Source organism: Schistocerca gregaria, chromosome X (genome assembly GCF_023897955.1).
Source record: "Schistocerca gregaria isolate iqSchGreg1 chromosome X, iqSchGreg1.2, whole genome shotgun sequence".
NCBI classification, from domain to species: Eukaryota; Metazoa; Arthropoda; class Insecta; order Orthoptera; family Acrididae; genus Schistocerca; species Schistocerca gregaria.
This window is the reverse complement of record NC_064931.1, coordinates 407,030,411-407,050,964: the sequence shown is the minus strand read 5'-3', so window position 1 is coordinate 407,050,964 and position 20,554 is coordinate 407,030,411. Positions and strand designations below refer to the sequence as shown.

The 20,554-nt window shown below is 36.5% G+C and overlaps 1 protein-coding gene across 1 annotated transcript in view; it reads left to right on the top strand.

The window, feature by feature from the left end:
* The first annotated feature begins 1,432 nt into the window (after positions 1-1,432).
* The window catches only part of LOC126298103 (uncharacterized), a 42,104-nt gene continuing 22,982 nt past the window's right edge, over positions 1,433-20,554 (top strand). Inside the window, exons 1-6 of the mRNA XM_049989425.1 lie at positions 1,433-1,476; positions 2,908-3,004; positions 3,100-3,224; positions 6,114-6,234; positions 6,312-6,393; positions 9,173-9,223. Coding sequence (XP_049845382.1) covers positions 1,434-1,476; positions 2,908-3,004; positions 3,100-3,224; positions 6,114-6,234; positions 6,312-6,393; positions 9,173-9,223 — 519 coding nt within the window. The 5' untranslated portion in view covers position 1,433. The remainder of the gene's footprint in view (positions 1,477-2,907; positions 3,005-3,099; positions 3,225-6,113; positions 6,235-6,311; positions 6,394-9,172; positions 9,224-20,554) is intronic.

Genomic DNA, 20,554 nt, shown 5'->3' with positions numbered 1-20,554 from the left:
AAGTCATAATCTTAGGTCGAAGTAAATTAATGATAATAGTGAGTGCGCCTTTCGATTTTATATTGTGTAAATCATGGTTTTGTCAAAATGGTTTTATTATGATGCTATGCTAGCTCCGAAATCAATTCCATGACACATGTTACTTTCCAAATTTTCGGACAAATGCAATTAAGGCCAAGCACTTCTTCGATTCGCTATTACTTATAAATTACGCTAAACCGATACATTCGACACTGATTCAAGCAAATTGTTTTCAGAATCGATTTTTACTCTGCAGCGATATTTTATGTATCATGCTATTACTCTTATTAAAATCAAAGACATCTGTTGCACATTAAAAGTTGATGCGCATTAAAAGTTGATTTGCGCCTGTTGAGGAATTGAATCGTGGTCTTTCGCTAGCTGATCCATTCTCTGAACCCACACCACCTGTGCAACATACACTAAGTCGAACGTGAAGCGAAGTTAGAGAGGTGAACATACATGATGCACTATAAGTAACGAACAGTAAAATGCAGACTAAGGGCGGTCATTTGTGACGTGAAGGACCGTAACCTATGATGTTCAACGTCATTAGCAAGTCCTTCTTAGAAACTTCAAATCATTAGGAGCTGAAACAAAACAGGACTGTCATTAACAACGAAATTACTTTTGTACATGCTCATAGTGGTACTAAAGCATAACCAACCATTGCAGCAATAATAAATCTCCCCAGCTATCTTTCAGTTTTGATTCTTTCTAATGTTTCTGGATCGCGTTATACAAACTTATTTACGTATTAAGATTTCCAGTAGAACACTAGAAAGGCAATCGCTGGACAGACACAAATATTCTGCATATCTGTCACTAGTTAACCATAGTACGCTAGCAACAATTCTTGGAGAGCGACACTCAGGCTGCTATGTACTGCATTTTTCCGACCGGTGTGAACGAGCGGTTCAAGGCGCTTCAGTCCAGAACCGTGCTGCTGCTACGGTCGCATGTTCAAATCCTGCCTCGGGCATGGAGGTGTGTTAAGTCCTTAGGTTAGTTACATTTAAGTAGTTCTAAGTCTAGGGGACTAAATAAATGTCGTGTGACTAGGGCCTCCCGTTGGGTAGACCGTTCGCTGGGGACAAGTATTTCGATTTGACGCCACTTCGGCAACTTGCGAGGATTGCTGACCTCAGATGTTAAGCCCCACAGTGCTCCGAGCCATTTCAACCGTTTCTTGCATTTTGTCTTGTAAGCTATTTCTGATTTAGTGGCGATCGTTATATTTGTCTACAGCGTAAGCAAGATACTCGGCACGTGAAATCAAGCACTAGCAAAAATCGTAGGCACATACGCTGTCGTGTGTTGGCAGCAGTGCATAAACCACAGAAATCGTGTTAGTTGCTGCGCATCTGTTGGAAGAGCGTCTAGTTCTTTCTGTTTTGCGTGAAGGTTCAAGAATGGCGCAGTTTGCGTTCTGCCTCACGTTATTCGTTGCGTTATGTGAGTAAAATCAAATAAAAGAAAGGATACTGATTTTTAACGATAATCTATGACTAATAGTTTCTTAAATGTTATTAACGAAACGCGTTTGCATTATTGGTGTACGGAACATAAGCTTTGAAATAACGTTACTGTATGATTCACAATGTAAATAACGGTATTGTTTCAGCTGCTTATTGTCCAGGAAAAATATTTATTATATTTTATCGTATGCGACTTTTAGGAACAAATTTTACCCTGAGAACTTTCATATTCTGTTACACGTGTTAGTCTGTAGATTTGTGGATTACGCATAATATGAAAGTTGTTACTGTTCATCCACAAGTGCTTTGTGGAAAGATATAGATATGGAAAGGGTGTATGCGGATTCGTAAGTCACCTTCTTTCCTATATGCTAAGCTGTTCCGAGAAACCAGAAATTCAGAAATAAAGATCATGGGACACATGAGTGATACAGTGTATCTGGAATATATACTGGTGAAATATATTAGAACCCTCATTCTTACGTATCTTAGATGTGCACGTAGAAATATAACTCCACTCGTTTAATTTTAATTCTTTTACGGTCAATTTGAAGCTGTGATAGGTTTGTTTGCGATGTTGATAGCAAAACTTTTGTTTCGACTCCACATCGCAGTCTATTTTGAATTACCAGAATGTTATTTAAGACAGTAAAACCATCATAACTGCCATTATTCCAGAATGTTATGAGTGAATTGTTACCAATTCTAGCAGAATTACGGTGAGCAAGTTTTAAAACACAGCTACAAAGTGGATTCAGCTGTGGCGAACCTTAACAGCGCTATTAAATTTTAGTAGCGAAGAGTAGATTTTCAGTAGCAGTGTTTGTAACAAAGACAAAGTAATGTGTAAGAATTGTTACAGTAATTTATGATAGTGCTCTGTAAGCACAGTTGTTCATGACGTTCTTTTCTATTAGCTTCCTTCTTTGATATTTCCAATAACAGTGTAACAGGCAAAACCCAGAAATGTTCATGACTGTCATTGCTTTTACCCATCACAGAAATCAGAACTTGTTGGTATCACAGTCTTAGTATTTCAATTTCAGAGATGAACATGGTTGTAGCAGGTATTAATATAACACCTAAAATAATCATATAACAAATGACACCATTTCTCAGGAAGTAGATAGAGTATTCCATTCACCTTTTCATTTGCATCAAGTACTCCAACCTCATTTGTTAATAACAGTATTACAATACGGTTTGCAAATGCTTCAGTAGATGTCTTTCCAAATGCCTCACAATCCTCAATACTGAGGTGATAACAAAGCATACTGGTATATTGGCATGTGAAACACCACATTGTATTCAGAGATTTGGTTTACTTTAAATAAAGACGTATGTCCTAAATTTTTATCAGAATACTGTATGTAATGTGAGTCTGCTTCCAACACAAATTTCTTTACAGCCATTATTCACATACTCTTGGAAGCTACAAGTGAAGAAATCCCAAGACTAGAAATATCAGATGACGATAACTTAAACAATATCATTCAACTTTTTATGTGAGTATTTTGAGTTATTAGTATCTGTGGACTGTGATGCCACTTTCTTAGATAAATTACAACAAAACATTCTTCCTTGATGTGTTTCGTTTCAGGTATCCAAAGATCCCCAATGAACCTTGCGATTCTGAGTTTAAAATATGTGGAATATACATGTGTGTAGGTGAAGCAAAAGAGAACTTGGAAGAAGTTGAGATTGGTTCACAGTCACCAATTATAGGTAAATATTATTATAACTGTAACATGTTTTTATTTTCGTTCATTAGGCCTGGTGGGTCAGAATTATGTTTAACTTAACACGTAAACTTCTGCTTCAATTGAACCAACTACAACTGTTCAATCAAATAAAGTTGTCCTGTATTTCTTCATATTTAAATCGTTAATGCTCTTGATATCTAATTCGAACTATTAAGTTCAGTTCTTAACACACTGGACTTAATTAAAGGAGCAATAGGCCTCAAATTTACTTACACTCATTTATATTTACCATATCTATAGTGTCATCAAATATCGCAATGGATATGCAGGAAACGCTCCCTTGAAAAGGAATGCCTAACTATACCTGTCTAATCCATTCGTGTTCCACCCATGATGTCCTCAAGTTAATGAGGATGCTACATAGTAATGTTTCTATCTTTCTCTTTCACTTTTTGAGATTTTATTCACCCCTGAGGCCCCCACAGAGTACAGAGAACATGTAGTTAAATCAATTTAAAGTTTTTTTTTTCTGAAGCTTAATAATAAAATGTTTGCATTACATATATTGACTACTAATATGACTCTGCTCTTGGTCATCAGTCTTTACTTTTTAAGAAAATTTTTTTTCTAGTGTTGAACTAATTTTCACTGTTGACATTGTTTTTATATGCCAAAACAATAAAATTTATTTACGCAAGAAACTTGTCGTGCATCATATTTTCATATTTTCTCATTTCTGATGTCGTGCACTTTCACCTACTGCATAGGTCTACATGCTAAACTGAAAATGGAGTACCAAATACCTTTGACAGGAGGAAACAACTTTTCCAGAGTGCATCTGAAGTACATGTCTTCCATAAGACTGGACCAATGAAAGTATTTTAATTTCAAAGTTTCTCTTCTCAATGGTACTGTATTGGTACAATCAATAATTTATACTATCATCATAACAGTACTCAAATACTTTCTATCCCCTAATGACCAGCACCAACCCAACATAGTATGAATTTGGGATTAACTCAAGCTAGGAAATGTCTGCTGGTCTTGTTTTACTTTATAACCCCATTACAGGATTTTCTGGTTGTTAAATATAGTGTCTTGAAAGATGCTACTACCATGTAGGAAAAATTGAAACATACCAGCACAGACCACAATAGCAGATAAGCACAATCTGCATCATATTATACAATGAACAGTTTTTGAAGAATATTCTGTGAAACATGAATGGCAGAATGGGAGTCTGCTGAATTATGGGAATCATCTGCGTCAGATAAATGGTTATCAAGGTCACATTGTTGTACTTAGAATTCTTGTAGGAGGTGATCTATTGCTTCAGTGGTGTATCTAACTGTTTGCACCTGCTGTAAATCGTAGCACTTATCTCAGTTTACAGTCAGTTTTATTGTTATACAATACTGGTTTGCATTTTGACATGCTGTAAATGCTGTGCACGTACATGGAAAATTACACATATTTGTGATGTGATTATTTTCATGTATTAGTTTATATATGTGCAGTGGAAACAGAAAAAATGTATTGGAACTTGGGGTACAGCCGGCCGGTGTGGCGAGAGGTTTTATGCGCTTCAGTCTGGAATCGCGCGACTGCTACGGTCGGTGGTTCGAATCCTGTTTCGGGCATGGATGTGTGTGATTTCCTTAGGTTAGTTAGCTTTAAGTAGTTCTAAGTTATAGGGGACTGATGACCACAGATGTTAAGTCTCATAGTGCTCAGAGCCATTTGAATCATTTTTTAACTTGGGGTACAGTCTTGGTTGGGATCATACTCAACACTGTGTTTATTGCTTTAGGTTTACAATGTATACACAATACTGCTGAATGACTATGTTGTGATTAAGGCACTGAACTAATAATAATAATAATCACCTTTCAATTCTCCATCCAGCTTTTCTGAAATAGGTACTCCTAAATCGTTTCTAGATAATGCAAAGAGGATATCGTAAAAATAAAATGCATTTTCCCTTTCTCTTCTTTCCACATATGAGCCAGTGGTCAAATTTCTAATAACTGTAATAACTGCAAGTTGTTACAATCTACCCACCCTTTCTTTTGTTGACTCTTCATGCAGGTACTTTTTTGCATCATTATTATGTTATTTCATTTGGAAAAAAATCTACTGTTCCTTTCATGATATATCACCACTTGAGAACAGAGATGAAACAGATAGCTCTACCTTAGTTGTGGCTGTCTACAAGAAGTCTTTCCTATAACTCAAGCAATAATTATTGTGCCATGGTATAAATCATTCTTGTAATGAGTATCAATTATTTTACAGAGTAACTCTCTTGAGTGTTTTGTCTTCAGTTGTAAAAAATATACTTTGTTCAGCTCTTACTAGGAACATTTCTCTTCATGAATCTTTTAGTCACAGTTGTCAAAACTTAAATGTGAATTTATACTAAAATTAATGGTTTTTAAAAATTTCACATACATTAGATACTAATTTAAAAATAATACAGTACTACTTCAAACAGAATGCAGTCTGAGGAAGGAATTGTTTGAGTAAATTCCATTGATAAAAGATTATCCTGTTGTTAGGGTAAACAGTAAAATCTCATAAGACAGGTAGACTCAAGCGGGATATGATTATTTGTGGCAACTGCATCTCAGGAATGAGTCCAGTTCTTCACAGCAGTTGCTGGTTACTCTTACTTCTATAAAATGAGTATAGATTTAAGGGATAAATGTAAATAATTTTATTCATACATTAAACTTTCTATCAAAATCAGTTTACCTTGTTACACACGATATAAGCATTTGATATAGCCAAGTTCTTAAAAAATGAGTGCTACTCTTGAAAATACACTAAACTTTTCTGATTTAAGTATTAATTTTATATTTTGGCTTACAATTCCACACGGTAATGTAATACAGAGGTCAATCTGTTGCAGACACTACTGTGAAGCAAGTATCTAATGAAGATAAGAAGTGCTTTTGTAGCAGTAAAGCAGAAGAGCTATTCATTAAACAAGAGGTAATGAAAGTGGGGGATCTGCATTTTGTAGATTACAGGTAAATTGATAATTATTAACTACATAACACATACATGTTTACGTTTCTTCAGTGACTGATGATTTTTGTTTTCATAGGATACAAGAAGATTTTGAAAATGGCTACAACTATATAATACATGACTGGAACTTAACTGTATTCACAGAAATTCCAGATGAGGTAAGCCTCTCGGTGTATATAACTATAATTGAATGATCTGCCATTGAAACTTTCATGTTAATCTCATGGAGCCATTGACATGACTCGAAATTTTTATTGGTTTTATTACTAACAAGTAAGACTAATAGTGGCATTGAAGGTAGTAGGGTCAGGAAGTATATGAGGAATATATCACAGCTTGTCATCATTTAAATCTTCATCTAAAGAATAAATAACTCTAGAACTGCTGGATTTTTAGAACCCCTTAGAACTACAGTTGGGACAAAAATGTCCAATCCATAGTTCATACATTTACAGTTTGTTCGTAGCCTTTTCTGTTTTTTTGGATCAGTTTCTCTGTAACAGATAGTTGATTCAATGGGCATTATTATGTTTTACCTCTAAGCATTGAATATTTTCATTTTATTGTCCAAATCAACTTAAAAATGCAATTAGTGGAGACATATTCATAATATTATAAAGAAATATTGTGTTCGGATAGACATGCAAACCAGTTTACAAACAAAATTATATTCTTTTACAAGTAAACAAGAACATTTAATACAGAGTAAGTATGTTACCACAATCTAACAGAAGTGTGCACTTTGATACATGTTATCTCAAGTTAAACATTACAGTTTGTCTGTGTAATATGTTCCTGTTAGCTACTAGCAGATCATCATTGTCTGTAGAGTAGACCCTGTAATCTATACAGACACAGGGAAATGTCGTAAAACATTTCTTGTAGACTGGCCTTGCTTTCTGCTACACCATGAGCTTGAGAAGAAATCTTGTCATGTTGTTTTGAGCTTTATTACACCTCTACAGATGACCCAGTCCTTGATGCCTGCTAATTACAGAATATTGTAAAAATATCAATGGGCCACATTCTTCCAGCATCTTTCACTTAGTACTTGTGAGCCACCTGGTCATCAACATTTACTCTGTATATATTTTCATTGTAATATGTCACTGTTAGGCTTTGGGTTTATGTCAGTTCAGATTTGTAAATCTGGATGCAAGGAACAGAATTATCACAAACATGCCTGGCTTTCCCTGGTATACTATAAGGTTCATATCACCTTTTCCTAAAGTTGCAGTTTTGAGTAGTTTCTTGTGACCTTTCTTCATGCATTCTGGCAGGTCCAGTCTAATTCTGTTTATTGTACCAAGGAAGGTTGTCTGGCTAGTTTTCAGATATCACACAAGAGGAAGTGGCACAAAGAAGTTCCCACACAGAAAATTTCTTCCTTTGTTTCGGTATAGGGTAGAGGTATGTTCAGTGCAAAATTAGTAAGATGTTCACCATCAGGACAAGTTTAATCTTTACCAAGGCATGAGAAAGCATTTATCAAGTATTTCTAATTTTTATTGACATCCATCCAGTATCTCTGCCCACAGGAGTTAGATTTTGAAGACATGAAATGAGAACCCAATATCTACACTTCAGCAGAAACTACTGCTCATCAGCACAAATTACAGACAGGAAACATACATGTTTTGACAGTGTGTTATGAATAACTTCCATACATTAGACATGATAGAATACTTATCATTAGTTATCCTCTCCAAAGGTGTCGACACAAACCAAACCCAAGACACCTCATGATTTCCTTGAAGTGATTACAAGTCATCATAAACTTGCAAAGTTGTATTTTCCATTTTGTGACCAGAGAAGTTCCTCTTCTGTTCCTTCGGATTCAGCAGCATCTCTATCATACAGAATGACCATCAAGCTGTTCAAGCTGTAATGACAGTTCCACGTCTCCCATTGCTTTATGTGCCTCTGTTCTAGTGCATTTGTGAATATACTTCAGAACACATTCATCAGTAAACAGAAACGTACAATCTCAGAAAACACTCTCTTTCTTACCATTACACTACTATGTACACATGGAGATTCGTAAGAACTTTCTTCACTGACATATCCAAGCTCCTTCCTGTACATTGTTTTACATCACAATGAAAATCAGTAAAAATAATGTCTATAGCCTCTCCTTATGATTCAACTTTTTCACTATTATTTATAAAAGCTAACATCTGGTGATCCATGAAAATTTGTAGCTGGCTTGGCAACAGAAATTTGTTGTAGTTGGATGGAGCCTAAATTGTTGTACTGGATTGGGGATTATTGTACCTTGAGAATAGTGTACCTGGAACAAATGATGCTTCTTGATCAGTGTTTCAATCTTATGACCTATTTTATAATCTCATAAAGGAATATATATTAGAGACGACCATTTGTACTATTTTGTTGTTGTCGTGTGTCTTCAGTTAGTGATGGTGGAACATTTGTAAATATATGTAGTTATGCGCACTTAAGTGCTGTACTGTTATTAAAGCTTTTTGGAAAATATTGTTAATTTTTCAGGCAAAGAATTTTACGATGAGTAAAATGCAAGTTATTTTGAGAACTAGTTATATAATATTTGGGCAGTTAAGCCGTACTTTGTGGGTCATGCACCATCTTGTACCTTGAAACAGAGGTCTTTTAACCTGGGACCTTAAAAATTTTCCCTTCCTTTCAATTGGAAATTTGTGTTAGTTTTCAATAACAGTTATTTAAAAATGTTTTTACTTCTAATTGATTTTTGATTACACTTCTACTTAATTTTATTTCATTGCTGACTTTTGTTATGTTATACAGTAATGGATATAAAAATAAATACAGTACTGACAAGATTTTCACATTTGCAACACTTTCTGCCTATTCAAAAAGGACATATGTTGTTGTGTCATGTACTTGTGAAATTACACTTGAAGTGTTTTACATTTTATGACTAGGCATTTCATTTTGCAGCATTATGAAAACCCCAGTGTAATTCACTGTATAAGCAAGAATACATGTATGGTAAGTAAGGAAACATTCTGCATATTCTGTTACGTAAAGTTCTTTGTCTGCTTACATACTTCACTCCTGGATGGCTGGACCCCATCCATTAATGTAGCAGTCACTTTGCAGTGTCTGAATACTTCATTATTCCTTTGTGCTTGTTGATAATAATATGCTTTAATGCTGATAGGTATTTATTTTATTATGACTAGAATGTGTTGTCAATAGTGATTTGTAACAGGAATTATAACATGTGAATATACTGATCAAATGAGTACATAGTTACATATTATAAACTTACTTTCTACCCAGGAATGAAAATGAGCTGTGTGGTAAGCCTCAGTGAATGAATATTTAAGTAGATCATAAGTCTTACTAACAATTATGGTCCACAGGATAACTTCTTAGCTTGAAAATTCTTTATCACATCACTATATGTGCTGACCAACTTATTGGTGAATTTTATGAATTTTACTTCGGGAGAGGTTTGTTTCTTTTGTAACTGCACATAAATCTTCACATTGTTCCTAGACTACATTAGGCAAGTTGTTTGTGACAGTATATTGCTGATCATTGTTGTAAGAGTATACACACAAATTTACCATAAAATGCATTAAAGTTGACCAAAGATGATTGAATTTTTGGGCCCATTAATTCTATTGTTTCATTCAAAATTATATGTTTATTCACTCTGTTATGGATGAATATTTCCATTTTCATTTCCTCTATGGTGTATATGCTTTCCTTTTTTCAGTTGGCTGCAGAATTTCCAGGTTGTTAACAGTTTTCAAAGAGTGGCCTTTGTCTTTAATATGTGCTGGAATAGGTGTCCTGTTGTGCTTCTCTAATTTGTACCAGTTTAAGTGTGGTTAATCCAAATTTCAGTATTTCCAACTGTCTTTCCTGTCCATCCTAAAGATGTCAGAATTACGTAGAATTGCATTCCTGTATTTTACATTGAATGCAGATCTATACTAGTAGACTTCCTCAAAATATCAAAATGCAGTTGCTAGTTCTCTTTAGAGATCAACATTTCAAAGAGGACTATTGTGTTATTACTTCATGCCCATGGGTGATTGTTATGCAGATGGCAGCACTTATGAAAATTATTGTCATTTCATCATCTGTTGAGCTGAACATAATGGGAATGTCATCTACATACAATTTGATATTATTTGTGATACTTTTATTCAGTTTCTTCAATTTTTCTAAATGGTTGACAAACATTTCTGCTATGTAGCCATTAATTAGGTTTCCCACAGAAAGTCAGAAGTCCTGCTTGTAAATGTCGTTGTTGAAAGAGAAATTGGTATGTAAGGTTACAAAACTAAGCATGTCTATAAGTACAATAACTTCTAAACAGTTCATTATTTTGTTTTTCATAAAATTACTTCTGAGGTGGCCCAGTTGTTAGCAGACTGGACTCATATTTTGGGGAATGATGATTAAACTCCTTGTCCAGTCATCCAGATTTAGGTTGTTCATGATTTCCCTAAGTCACTTTAGGCTGGTACCGTTATGGCTCCTTGCAAAAGAGCATGCTCAATTTCCTCCGCATCCTTTCCCAATCCATGCTTCTGCCACTTCTGTAATGGCCTAATTGTTGAGAGAAAGCTAGACTCTTGTCTTCCCTTCCTTCTGCCTAACTGCCACAGATACTAGTATACAGGTTTACTAGACTGAGATGACAGATGTCATGGGACAGCGATTTGCACATATGTAGGTGGCAGTAGTATCACATACACAAGGTATAAAATGCAGTGCATTATAAGAGCAGTCATTTGCACTCAGGTAATTCATGTAAAAAGGTTTCCAATGTGATTATGGACACATGATGGCAATTGACAGATAGTGAATGTAGAATAGTAGTTGGAGCTAGACGCATGCAACATTCCATTTCAGAAATCATTAAAAAAATCTGTATTTTGAGATTGACAGAGTTTCTGAGACAATCAAATTTCAGGCATTACCTCTCTTCACAGACAAAATAGTGGCCAACGGTCTTCAATTAGTGACCAAGAGCAGTGATGTTTGCTTAGAGTTGTCAGTGGTAACAGACAAACAACACGGTATGTAATAACTGCGTAAATCAATGTGAGATGTAAGACAAATTTGTCCATTAGGAGAGTGCAGCATTATTTGGCATTAATTGGCTATGGAAGCAGATGATCAATGCAAGTACTTTCTTAACAGTATGACGTTACCTGCAGCACCTCTCCTGATTCGTTACCATTCCTGTAGGAGCATAGATGACTGGAAAACCGTGGGCTGGTCAGATTTGTCCTGTTTTCAGCTGGTAAGAGCTGATGGCAGGGTTTGAGTGTGGTGCAGACCCCATGAAGCCATGCACCCAATTTGTCAGCAGGTCATGGTGCAAACCGGTGGTGGCTACATAATGGTGTTGCCTGTGCTTACACATTGTGGACAGGGTCCTCTGGTCCAACTAAACTGATCATTTATTGGAAATAGCTATGTTCAACAAGTTGGAGACCATTTACAGCCACTCATGAATTTCATGTTCCATAGCAACAATGCTGGGCCACAATTTTTCACAATTGGTTTGAATAACAGTCTGGATTAATTGGTTTGAATAACAGCCTGGACTATTTAAGCAAATGATTTGGTCACCCTGAATGCCTGACCACAACCCATTGAACATTTTATAGGACACAATCAAGAGCTCATTTGATGCACAGAATCCTGTACTGGCTACAGTTTTCCAATTATGGAAATTATGGATGGATATACTGGCAGAATGGCTCAATATTTGTGCAAGAGACTTCAAGTAGCTTGTAGATTCCACGCTATGTCGAGTAGCTCCACTGCACCATGCCAATGTATGTGCAACACGACATTAGGAGGTATCCCATGAATTTTTTCACCTCAGTGGTATCAAGTGACAGAAATCTGACTTGAGTTAGAGCATTTTATGACAGGACTAGTAAGCCTGACTATGTTATTTGTACTGTTGGTATGTTCATAGAACTTGTCTGTGGAGTAAGATTTTTTGTATGTATATATATTATCTACTAATATATCATTAACTAGTTAGCGGTCTATAATTTTTTTGGCAATAGCTAGATATATTGTTCTTATAAATATTTTGCTGCACTGTGAATCTAGGAGCAGCAGGATTCTTTAACAAATGCAGTGTGCTTCAAATTCATTGAAAGAAACTTTTTTTGTTGGTCAAGTCAGATTTCCAGTATGTATCTTGTGTTTGTTTCTCTGCAGAATCCAGTTGACCTACATCTACATCTACATCCATACTCCGCAAGCCACCTGATGGTGATGCTTTATCTGCCTGTAATCATTAATTACTTTCAAGAGAAGAGTACTTGTGCCCATTTTAAGGTGGATTAGGATCTAGGTTAAGCAGCATTTCACATTGACTTTCTTTGTTTCACAAATTATTATAGACTGCTTACATTGACTTGGTCTATCACATCTTCTTATGTCCTAGAAACAATGATGCAAAAATTATGAAAGAAACTGGGGCAGTGTTTCTGCCTGAACCCTGTCAAAATCAGTGGCTTTATTCACTACTAGCTCTTTTATTTGCCCATAACACTTTTGCAACACACTGTCATTCTTTGAGTCCATTCCCTTCCTCTAACTTCATTTTCAGATTATGTATGACTCAGAGTATATCAACTCTCCTTACTCTTGCAGCAATAATATCAATAGCTTTATCACATTCCATGTATATTCTGAAAGTACCTAGGATTTCTAACACCAAACTTGTATCCTAATTCTGTTTTGAATTTGCTCAGTGTCATATTGAATTTGGAGGTCTACTGGGAGCTTCCTGTTACATTCTGGAGTTTTATATTTTCTTGTTATGTAGGTCACATAGTAATAGAATCCATTACATAGGGTTATATATATGGGAAGAGTTACGATTTACGTTGCAACATTGTAGAAGGTATCACATACTTGTGGTAATGCTTGTTGCATTCCCTTCAGTCACCACAGTTTCCTTCGTAAAAATTATCTAGGTCTCTTAAATTTTCATTGCTCACTAAAATGAGATACACAGTAAAAGTTGCACTGGATGATCAGCAGAAATGTAACTTTCAGGTGAATTAAATGTTCTCAAATTCATTATCTTGTTGACTGCAGTCTCTGTGAAATCATTCAAAAGCACAATAAAACAATGAAGAATGCTAGAATAGTTATATAATACTATTCATATAGTCACTGATAAAATAATTAATGATTTTGTTTTTGTATATAGTTTACACATGAAAGCAGCATTTTTCATGTTCCAGACACTCATTTGTCCTTACCTACAGATTACATATCTGTAACTGCTGATGTAGTTTCACAACTGTTTATCCTTGATTTCTAGGTTCTAAGTTGAACATCTTACTGACTGATGATGCATGTGTACTGTAAAACTAAAGCTTTTTAACAGAAAGTGACTCGTGCCGAATTAAATGTATATCATAATTCAACATATATTGTTTAGCCAAAAGTTATACATATTTGTTATATGTTATCAGATAATGATTCCACTTACTCTACACATTTTTATTTGCCTGTATTTAAATGCAATCATACATTTTTTGATGTAAATGTTGTAGCTTTTATCTGATTCCAAACCATTGGAAAAATTTCTTCAAAGCACATGAACAACTTGCAGCAATTAGGGCACAACTGAATGCATCCTTGATATCTTCAAGCATCTTGGCATTATATAATACTCAAAGCAGCCTTGAGCACTTCAAGCAGCTTTCTGTCAAATACTGCAATTTGTATATCTGTGGCTGGTCAATGTGCTTGTACAACAGTTACAGTGGCAGGAGATATCCTAAAGCACCATAACCATTCTGCCACACAACCAACAACTATAGACACAAGTGACAAATATCACCGCACAGATCCTAGTATCATGTGAGACATTATTTTGTCCAGTGTAGTGCAGTAAGTAGATGTGGCATGGACTCAACATGATTTGGAAGCCTCCTGCAGCCTCTACAGTTATCCATAATCACTGAAACATTTCTGGTGCAGGATTTTGTGCAGCAAATGACCTCTTGATTGTTGTTGTTGTTGTTGTTGTTGTTGTTGTAGTCTTCAGTCCAAAGACTGGTTTGATGCAGCTCTCCATGCTACTCCATCTTGTGCAAGTCTCTTCCCTCTAAGATTTACACCCTCCTACCTTCACTCCAATACTAAATTGGTGATTCCTTGATGCCTCAAAACGTGTCCTATTCTTCTTCTAGTCAAGTTGTGTCACAAATCCTTCTCCCCAATTATAATCAGCATCTCCTCATTAGTTACATTAACTACCATCTAATCTTCAGCATTCTTCTGTAATGCCAAATTTCAAAAGCTTCTATTCTCTTCTTGTCTAAATTCTTTATCATATATGTTTCACTTCCATACATGGCTATACTCCATAAAAGACTTCCTGACACTTACATCTATACTCGTCGTTAACAAAATTCTCTTCTTCTGAGATGGTTTCCTTTCCATCACCAGTCTACATTTTATATCCTCACTACTCTGACCATCATCAGCTAGTTTGCTGCCCAAATAGCGAAACTTATCTACTACTTTAAGTGTCTCATTTGCTTATCTAACTCCCTCAGAATCATCTGATTTAATTTGACTGGATTCCAGTATCATCATTATTCTTTTGCTGATCTTCATCTTATATCCTCTTTTGAAGACACTGTCCATTATGTTCAACTGCTCTTCCAAGTCATTTGCTATCTCTGACAGAATTACAGTGTCATCAGCAAACCTCAAAGTTTTTATTTTTTCTTCCTGGACTTTAATTCCTACTCCAAATTTTTCTCTCATTTTCTCTCATTTCCTTTACTGCTTTCTCAATATACAGATTGAATAATATCAAGGGTCTCACTCTCTTATCAACCACTACTTTTCATTTGTGCTCTTCAACACTTAAAACTGCCATCTGTTTTCTGTACAAATTGTAAATAGCCTTTCGCTCCCTGTATTTTACCACTGTCAGCTTCAGAATTTGAAACACAGCATTCCAGTCAACATTGTGAAAAACTTTCTCTTAAGTCTACAAATGATATAACCATAGGTTTGCCTTTCCTTAACCTATCTTCCAAGGTTGGTCATATGGTCAGTAATGCTGCACATGTTCTTACATTTCTACGGAATCCAAAATGATGTTCCCCATTTTTGTAATTGTAACTCATTAAACTGGTATCCTGGTAATTTTCACACCACTCAGACCTGCTTTCTTTAGAATTTGATTTATTATATTCTTCTGAGAGCATTTCACCTGTCTCATACATCTTGCTCACCAGATGGAAGAGTTTTGTCCTGGCTGGATCTCTCGAGGCTATCAGTAGCCTTAACGGAATGTAGTGTGCTCCTGGGGCCTTGTTTCAACTTAGATCTTTCAGTGCTATGTCACACTCTTAATTCTGTATCATATCTCACAATTCATTTCCATCTACATCCTCCTTCATTTCCTTAATATTACCGTCAAGTACATTGCCCTTGTATAAACCCTCTATCTACTCCTTCAACCATTTTACTTTCCCTTCTTTGCTTAGGACTGGTTTTCCATATGAGCTCTTGATAGTCATACTGGAGGTTCTTTTTTCTGCAAAGATCTCTTTAATTTTCATGTAGGTGCCATCTATCTTATCCCTAGTAATATATGCTGCTACATCCTTGTATCTGTTCTCTAGCCAGCCCTGCTACCCATTTGTACGTCTTGTCGATCTCATTTTTGAGACATTTGTACTCTTTTTAACCCGATTCGTTTACTGCATTTTTATATTTTTTCCTGTCATCAATTAAGGCCAGTATCTCCTACATTAAACAGGATTTTTACAAGCACTTGTCTTTTTACCTACTTGAACCTCTGCCGCCTTCACTATTTGATCTCTCTAACCTCCACACTCTCCTGCACCTGTATTTCTTTCCCCTGTTCTTGTCAATCGTTCCTAATGCTCTCTCTGAAACACTCTAAAACCTCTTTCTCTTTCAGTTTATCCAGGTTCCATCACCTTAAATAACTACCTTTTTGCAGTTTTTTCAGTTTTTATGTACAGTTCATAGCCAATAAATTGCGTTCAGAGTCCACATATGTCCCTGAAAATGTCATACAGATTAAGATCTGCATCCGAAATCTCTGTCTTACCATTATATAATCTATCTGAAACCTTCTGGTGCCTCCAGGCCTCTTCTACATATGCAACATTCCTTCATGATTCTTAAATGAAGTGTTAGCTCTCTTTTTTGGTCCATAAATGATTGATGGGGTTAATGTCTCATAATCTGAGTGGCCAAATCATTGGTTCAAATTATCTGAGATGTGCATTGTCATCTATAAAAATTACTTTTTGGGGAACTTGAAGTCCATGAATGGCTTCAAATTGTCCCCATGTAAGTGAACGTAAGCATTTGCAGTCAATACCATTATGGAGCCATGACCAGCTTGCACAGTGGCTTGTAGACAACTTGACTCTATGGCTTAGTTGGGTCTGCACCATACTCTAACCCTACCATTAGCTCTTACCAGCTGAAATCTGGACTCATCTGACCAGGCCACCATTTTCCAGTCATCTGGGGTTCTACTAATGTTATCACGAGCCCAGGAGAGCTGTTGCAGGCGATGTCGTGTTGTTATCAAACCCACTCACATCAGTCGTCTGTTGCCATAGCCCCTTAACACCAAATTTCACTGCACTTTCCTAATTGATACGTTCATTTTACATGACACATTGGTTTCTGTGGTTATTTCCCACAGTGTAGCTTGTCCCTTAACACTGACAACTCTACATAAATGCTGCTACCCCTGGTCATTAAGTGAAGGCCGATGGCCACTTCACTTACTGTGGTGAGATGTAAAGCCTGAAATTTGGTATTCTTAGCATGCTCTTTACGCTGTGGATCTCAGAATATTAAATTCCCAAGTGATTTCTGAAATGGAATGTCACAGGCGTCTAGCTCATACAATAATTGTGAATTCAAAGTGTGTTAACTCATTTTGTGTGACCGTAGTCATAACAAAAAGTGTTTCACTTGAATCACCTGATTACAAATAACAGCTCTGCCAATGCACTGCCCTTTTGCATCTTGTGTACATGTTACTACCTCCATCTGTTGTGCATATCACTTTGTCATAACTTTCGTCACTGAAGCTAGACTCTGTCATTGAAGCTGATAATGTACAATGTGCTTTTTCTGTAGACAAGCCTTTGATTTCTGACACTGGCTTAAAACAGCCACACAGACACTGAACAGTAGCAGGTCAGATTGTAAGTAATCCTAGATATGTCAACTTGCTGAAATGATTCCAGAAGATATTAAAAGTCAGGCATATTATTTACAAATGAGGCAAGTCATGTTTCATGTTTACATTTAGCTTCTTCTGATGAATGGCAAAGGACACTGAAAAAGTAGCTCTCCTCACACTGCTGTGATGAAGCCCAAAGTGTGCATCATGATTTTTAGTAATGAACATTGGACTGTGGTTTTTTTAGTGGAAGGCCTGAATTCGAGACCTCCTTTTTTCTGTATCAGCTAGTGTTCTGACTTCATAGATGATATTTGTACAGAGACTGTAATCAGTGATTTTGATTCATTTTTAGTAACAACAGACACAAGAAGTAAAGTCTAAATATACAGTATAGGTAATCTATAAAACAACCTTGTTTTTGAGAGAGTAGCTGAATTTATGTAACTCAGGGAATGAACATGTCAAGAAATTGTAATTTGTTCTTGTTAATAATTCATAAAGTCATAGGAAAACTTACATTAAAGTTACAGAGATCATCCTTGGCATGTAAAGAATCAGTCATCAGACTTCTTAAGAAACTATGCCTGCTGGATATAAACACAAATAATTGCCAACCAATCTGACATGTCAGCCTTGTGTTAGAGATTGTCAAACTTATTCTCAAAAAAAGAATGCATGAGATAGCCAAAATCACAAGGAACCAAGCCAGATTTGTGAAAAATTGTGGCACAGCTGATGCAATCCATGTTGCATGCATGCTGTTAGAAAAATTCCACAAAATAAACAAGCCACTGCAACTTGATTTTCTTGATATAAAAATGCCTATCAGTCAGACACCGCACAACCTAATCTGGTCATGGCATTCCAGAGAATCTTACTAACTGGATGTGGCTTGTGTTTGTTGAACTAAGGAGTGGCTGCAGGAGTGTCCAATACCTTTTGCATCACAGTGGAAACCCAATAGGGCTCAGCCTTATCATCACTCCTGTTCATTTTTAAGGTGGCACTATCATGCTAAACCTGTGTGCCATTACCATGGCCACTACTCTAGGCTGATTGTGTCATGTCAGCTCTGGGGAACAAGCTTGATTTCCAGTACCACACACAAGAGTGAAATAACTGACTTGCATGAATGGCCTCAGACATCAGATTCATGACTTGCTGTGACTTTCGATGCTGATGGAGAAAATCTGCCACGAGTAACAAAATTCAAATATTTTCATTCTGCTGTGATGGTCAACTTACAGACGAAGTCAGCGCCATGACACAGTGGGCCTGAATGATGTGACAAATGAGAACTGAGTCAAATGTGATTGTTTGATGGAGGATCATCTTAACTCAAAGATCTTCTAGTCTCCAGGATGACATTTTCACTCTACAGCGGAGTGTGCGCTGATATGTATCTTCCTGGCAGATGAAAACTGTGTGCCGGACTGAGACTCGAACTCGGGACCTTAGCCTTTCATGGGCAAAGGCAAAAGTCCCAAGTTTGAGTCTCAGTCCGGCACACAGTTTTCATCTGCCAGGTAGTTTCATATCAATGCACACCCCGCTGCAGAGTGAAAATCTCATTCTGGAAACGTCGCCCAGGCTGTGGCAAAGCAATGTCTCCGCAATATCATTTCTTTCATAAGTGCTAGCTGTGCAAGGTTCGCAGGAGAGCTTCCGTAAAGTTTGGAAGGTAGGAGACGAGGTAATGGCAGAAGTAAAGTCATGAGGATGGGGCGTGAGTTGTGTTTGGATAGCTCAGTTGGTAGAGCACTAGCCTGCAAAATGCAAAGGTCCCGAGTTTGGGTCTCGGTCCAGCACACAGTTTTCATCTGCCAGTAATTTTCATCTACTAGTCTGTCATCTGCCCCATCACTCTCTATGGTTGCAAAAGTTGGCCAGCTACAAAACAGGCAAGATGATGATTGCAGGTTATTACTGCAAAGATACTGATATGGACAGGAGGCCTCAATTGACTCATACACATTTTGAATGAAAGTATCCAGAAATGTTTTGAGGTTGCACCAATCCAGAAGACAATGCAAAGAAGCCATATGTAATGGTTTGAATATGTGCTGCATGCAGAGGACAATTCTATAGCAAAGGCAGCACATTCAGTGAAAGTCATGGAGAAGAGACCAAAGGTGCAACCAAGACATGATGTACGGTCATTCAAAACAACAATCCGAACACTATAATTCTTCATCCAGCCATAACCTACGATCAAACAAAATGAAGATAATAAATCCACACGTCAGACATTGGCATCAGGTAGGACAGACTCCAAAGAAGAAGAAGATGGAGAAGGAGAAAAAGCTTAAAATTAGGTACATGCTGATGAAAACTCTTTTGGCTACCAGAAGGGCAATGGGTGAAAATTTTAGCAACTGCTGACGTAAGCTTCCCAGAAACCTTTCATGATGTACATAAAAGCTGTCAGTAACATGAACTTCTTAATGATATACAGGCAAAAAAGTGATAATAGCAACATTAAAATCATGCTGTTTGTTTGAATTTGTTTCACAAAGTACAAACTTAAGAATGGATTCAACAAGCATTCTCAGTGCAACTGCAAAGATTAATGATAGTTGTTTTGGAAAGAAATTGAAATTTGTAAAATTCAACAAGGCTCCCAGATCTGTAAGAGCATCTGTTAGATTTCACACAAATTGGGCATTTCTGCAAATCATAACTGTAAATCATTTATGTTATTATTGGTATGGAACTATTCCATTAATCAGAATGGACCATATGCCCCGGTCATTTACAAAGAAGCCACTAGTGGTGAGTCGTAGGAGAACTGTTTTGCATTTTTCATCTTCATTTTTAGCGTAATGATCAATGATGATGAGAACAGATGCTGTTGTGTGCACAACATCAAGTGCTTTAATACCATCAGAAAGTCTTTAAGAGATAAATCTTGTTGAAAGGAGATCTTAATGTTTTATTTTAAGGCACCAGTTGTTTTAAAAAAGTAAAGGAACACACACACACACACACACACACACACACACACACACACACACACACACACAAACACACACACACACACATTAAAATTAACGAAATTGTCAAAACTTACTATTAATTGAGAGAGAAAACATCCAGTGACAGCTGTAAATCGG